Source organism: Alosa pseudoharengus, unplaced genomic scaffold (assembly GCF_046254945.1).
Source record: "Alosa pseudoharengus isolate Yale_2024_CS ecotype anadromous, Long Island Sound unplaced genomic scaffold, YU_APseudo_1.1 YU_APseudo_1.1_scf_16, whole genome shotgun sequence".
NCBI lineage: Eukaryota > Metazoa > Chordata > Actinopteri > Clupeiformes > Clupeidae > Alosa > Alosa pseudoharengus.
The window spans coordinates 34456644-34462264 of NW_027468630.1; the positions used below are offsets into that span (position 1 = coordinate 34456644).

At 40.2% G+C, this 5621-nt stretch overlaps 1 protein-coding gene across 1 annotated transcript; it reads left to right on the top strand.

The window, feature by feature from the left end:
- Positions 1–1253: 1253 nt before the first annotated feature.
- On the top strand, positions 1254–3109 carry LOC143125298 (putative G-protein coupled receptor 21). The gene is made up of 2 exons (XM_076286637.1): positions 1254–2070; positions 2799–3109. The coding sequence occupies exons 1-2, from the start codon at positions 1254–1256 to the stop codon at positions 3107–3109; spliced, it is 1128 nt and encodes a 375-aa protein (XP_076142752.1).
- The last annotated feature ends 2512 nt before the right edge of the window (positions 3110–5621 follow it).

Genomic DNA, 5621 nt, shown 5'->3' on the forward strand with positions numbered 1-5621 from the left:
AACACAAAGGGAGAAGTTATAATAGGGCACATAGGAGCTACACAGTTATTTCCACTAAAAACAATATCAGTCTTGCATAATGAGTGAAGTGGAGTACCATAATGCAACATTTAAATTGATTTACTCACCCGAAGACCCCCTTCCTCCCCATGAATTGCGATGATCTTGTAATGGGGTAGGTAGCCTACGAAACACAGGTTATCAGAGCTCTAGCTCTCAGATCAACAAGTTTCATACAAGGCCTACATGTAAACATGCATTCTTAGCAAAGCACTCAAATGTTGTACCTGGGCAAAGTTCAGTATTTGGCATCAGATTGGAACAAAAATGCTTAAGAGATAGAAATAGATAGATAGATAGATAGATACTTTATTGAGAGATGGGGGTGGGGGGGGAATCAGTAATTTATTATATTTCTTAGTGGTTTTAGATGTGGGAATACTGACACACATGAAACAAAATATCCATCCAGAATTCTCACTATTCATCTGAAATATTAAGGAATTATTGCTCATATAAAGTTATATTGCAGGGTCCAAAGGATAGCCTACCAGTGACGTCCTCCCCAAATAGGCACAAATAAAGTAGCCTAGATAATGTGCTTAAAATACTAGAGCAGATATTACCTGTTTCCCCATACAGGGTGAGCATGCTGGGCCTCATAAAACAGCCTAATGCCTAAATCATGCAAGGATACAAGGATACAAGGATACAAGGAAGTTTATTGTCACATGCATATAGTTACTGGATATAAGAAATGCAGTGAAATTATGTCTGGTGTCACCCTTTTTGTGCATTTATGGGGGGGGGGGGGGGGGTAAAAAGTGCTTTAAAGGTAGATGAAGTGGCAAGGGCTGCAAGAAAGGTGGGGGAGGATTGGGATTGGGGGTGGGGCACCAACAAGAAGCAGAAGCTGGCTAAATCGAAATAACACTTTAACTTAAACAAAGGGCATTCGTTTCAAATCCCTTAACCTACATCAAATTTTCCATCAATTACGTGTCAATTTGAAAAGAAGTCCAGCTGCCTGTTATAGGCCTACATATGTTTAGGGAAGTTCATCAATTAGTAGACGTGTGACGTCACGTTATCTAGCCAGGTGAGTTCTTTGCGGTTAATGGGGAATACTTAACTGTCATGCAAAAGTGTCTTCGACAATACAGGCTAGCCGGATCCACGGAGATTTGGTTTCTTAGAGTTTTAGACAATGATACGCAGTCATGTAAATGATAATTGATTTGGAATAAGCAACCATGCTGGAGTGGCAGAATGTGTCCGGGTCGGGAACCAGTGATAATGAGTACAATCTCACGAGCATGGACGACGGCCATCGAGCAATGGAGTTGGCACATCGACCTTTCAAGATAGTGATTATTCTAGTTCTAGGAGTAATGGTCACACTGGGAAACATTGCTGTCATTTCTGTTATATCCTCTTCAGTGGCTGGATGGTCAAGGAACTCCAGATACTTTCTGTTGTCTTTAACTGGGGCTGATTCCGCGTTTGGTCTCATTGTGATGCCTTTAAATCTCTGCGTAAGCCTAATTAAGGACTCGAGTTTGGGGCCCGACACATTCTGTCACGTGGTAGCGTTTTTCAACGCAACGGTGTACTCTACCTGTATGTACACACTGGCCACAATAAGTTTTGAGAGGTACCTCGCTGTATTTTATCCGCTGAGATACACATCTTTAATGACAAGGAGACGTGCATTGTACTTGATTGCCTTCGCATGGCTTTTCCCGCCCGTGTTACTTTTGCCCATTTCTTTACCTGAGGGAATTATTGAAGTACACTTCTCTACAGCATCACTGGTCTGCAAACCATTTTACTCCAGCAATGTTGCCTACTCGTTGAGCTTGACAGGATGTATTTTCTTCCCATGCTCAATTGTTATGACCTATTGCAATCTGAGACTTTGGTGCGCAGCCAAGCGACAACAGGTGAAACTGAGTAAGAGTTATCTGAATGGACGCAACAGGCCTAACGTGGCATCCCGTGTGCTTGTACCAGTGATGACCGTCTATTATGCATGTTGGACACCTTGCATGGCTATGATGATTTACAATGGTAAGTGTAAATCTTGCCACTTAATCTACTAAACCCCTCTTCTACTGCACTTTTTACACCCCCCATAAATGCACAAATAGGCTGACACCAGACATAATTTCACTGCATTTCTTACTTCCAGTAACTATATGCATGTGACAATAAACTTCCTTGTATCCTTGTATACAAAAATCTTATTCTTAGATCCTTATCCTGAAAGCAGTGCAAGTGGTCAGGGTTTCTTTTTTGAGGAGAGAATTGAACATTTTCTAGACCTGAATTCTATTTAAATTATCTGAATGTTTCTAGGTTTCACTGGTCTACATGCTCATAGATCACTGCCTTTGTTGGAGTACTTTTTAGCATCTGCTGTTGACTATAAATAGCTGGACCTGTAAACACCTTCAGAGTGACTTCAGGCCCTGCCCCTATGTCCCTTGAACTCACACTCCTACTTGACTTGGCCACTGTGTTCCTCCAATTAAAGGAAAAGTCAGCAAATGTGCAGGAAGTTGCATTTATGTTTACGTTTACATTTATTAGCAGAAGCTTTTGTCCAAACCGACATACATTATATTTTAACCAAGGATCAAACGAAACACCAGAGGCAGCTCACCCCTCCCTTCAGTGTTCCCAGAGAAACTCCACACAGGGAAATGGACATCATGTGGCTTTATCTGTCCACCTGACAGTATTGCATAAACAGTGTACATGAGAACGGAGATAATTGTGCCTTTTGCTTTTTTCAGCCATCTCTGGCTGTACTGTCTCAGAGTGGATGGAGTTTGTGGCTGTGTGGTTACCCACCTCCAATGGTTTCCTGAACTGTATCTTCTACTTCTGGATCAACCAGAGCTTCCGAAGGAAGTTTCGCACCATTGTAGCACGACTCTTCTGGAGTCTCTGTCCAGAAATGAGCAAGGCAATGGGGTGCATGTCCAGTACAGGAGTCCATGAGGTCCACAGAGTGTGGAACAACAACAACACTCTCCAGGAACGTGCCTCTAGCATTTCCTCCACGTGTACACTACTAACACTGGCCGCTGATACTCACGTCTAGAGACAAGGAGTTGGCGGTCATGGAGTGGACTGGACACACTGAAAAACACCACTCAACCTCCATGGAGTCAATGCCAAATATTCCTCTCTAAAGGGCTGAACATCCACCATTATCTGCAGCGCAGAATGGTGTCATCAGGGACTTATTGAGGCCAAGGTTAGCCAGAGCTCCAGTTTTTCTTCTCTTAGCGCTGGTCTTGCTGTATGCTTTTACTGTTTCTTTTTTCTGGTCTGGATTCAGGCAAAGTTTTCAGCATTTCTTATCCAAAAATCCTATTTTTATTTTTTAGATATTTTCATATTTGTCAAGCTGTCAATGTTCTTCCAATCAGAAAGATATCCCAGAATACCTGTTTTATTTTATTTTGTTTATTTTTCCCCTCTTTTAGTTTAAAGCTTTACTGTTTGTAAAGATCTCCACGTACTATAGTGATAGTTTATTCTTTTAAATAACTTCAAATCCTGACTGACACCTTCTGCCTCTGGGAAGTCCTCATAACACAACAGCAAACACTGAAAGCCAACTTCCCAAATTAAGCTGGCAAATAATCACAGATATTGGTGGCAGTACTTCCAGATAGCTGTGTGAGGACCACAATCTCCAGCTCCATCAGTTTGATGCAGAAGACCCAAGCTCGCTGGCAACCTGGCAAGTTTAACCTTTAAGCCTCGGCATTGCAATTTATGCAAAAGGAAAAGCAATTAGGCAGTTTCAGTGTATAAAGGTCAGTGCAACTGTGTGTGGGAGGTACTCTTTCTTGTTCTTTTGAAGACTGCATGCTAGTTGTCACTAAGGTGGTTCCACGTCAACACTCCTAAAGCTTTTTTGTCTTGCTAATTAGGGTTGTTTACTTTTACCATGCTGATTGTTCTTTTCATTTTTTGATTTGCTTTGCATCATCCTACTTACCCATTTACTTGCTGTTTGTAACATCAGTTGTCCTGTGATCTGACAGCCAAAACCGTTTATGGTAGCCACGTGACTTCATGCCTGTGTGTCTCAAAATAGGGCCTATTGTTAATTATGTGTATATTTGTAAATAAGTGTATTTCCCTAACAATAATGTTATGTTATCAGTGGGTGTTTTGTTTAAACATAAAATGGTTTGGTAGCTTGACTTGTTAAGATGGGTCTGTATCTGAGTTGTTTTACCTGTGCCCTCATGATGTTTATTTAGAACACTTATTTTGTAAAAAGTCATCCACAATGTATTGTACATACTGAATTTTATATTTATATGGAAAACAAACGAATATTGTTAACATTTGCAGTTTGTTATCTAGACATTTAATTGTGAAATAAAGTTTTGTTTATTTAAGTCTGCAATGCATTTTGCCTATGAATCTGATTCGTTAACATTATTTAATATGGCTGTTTTTCTTCATGTTAAACATGAAGAAACTTTTAGTTGAAAAAGACTGTCATTTACTAGAAATGGAATTTTGTTTCATTTTTCATAGCACAATTTTTGAATGCACCTCAGGAAATTCAACTAAGCTTCAGCAAGTCCTACTCTCATGATGTAGAGTTGCCAAATTTGATGGTACCCTTTCAGCACATTGAAAGAATGCTTCATAAAAGTGATGAAATTCAAAGTAAGTTTCTCATAGCTGCATGCCTTTGGTATGTAGTGGCATAAAACAAAAACATGTTTGAGTAGATCTAAAATGGCCTTGACAAATTTGTTAGTGCCCCTAAAAAATATTGTTTTAAAGTAAATCTTTCACCTTAATTATTATCACTGATGTATATTAGACCAATAGCCAACCTCCCTGGACGTGACCGCAAAAGAAAACTTAACCCCAGACTGATAAGAACGATGTGCAAATTGGAGGACAAAGTGCCAGAGGAAACTTCTGAGATGGAATCCAAGGTCAAAATGCATCAGTGTCTGATCACACCATTGGCCACTTTTTTGGACAGTTGATGACCTGGAGAATGTTGAAGTAAAAGCTGGAACAGCTAAAATGCATATGGAGACATCACAGTCCTTCTGGGAGAAATGTCTTTAGGAGGTCTATTTCTTTACCTGAGGGAATTATTGAAGTACACTTCTCCACTGCATCACTGGTCTGCAAACCATTTTACTCCAACAATGTTGCCTACTCGTTGAGCTTAACAGGATGTATTTTCTTCCCATGCTCAATTGTTATGACCTATTGCAATCTGAGACTTTGGTGCGCAGCCAAGCGACAACAGGTGAAACTGAGTAAGAGTTATCTGAATGGACGCAACAGGCCTAACGTGGCATCCCGTGTGCTTGTACCAGTGATGACCGTCTATTATGCATGTTGGACACCTTGCATGGCTATGATGATTTACAATGGTAAGTGTATACAAATATCTTATTCTTAGATCCATATCCCAAAATCAGTGCAAGTGGTCAGGGTTTTTTTTCTGAGGAGAGAATTGAACATTTTCTAGACCTGAATTCTATTTAAATTACATCTGAATGTTGAAGTAAAAGCTGGAACAGCTAAAATCACAGTCCTTCTGGGAGAAATGTCTTTAG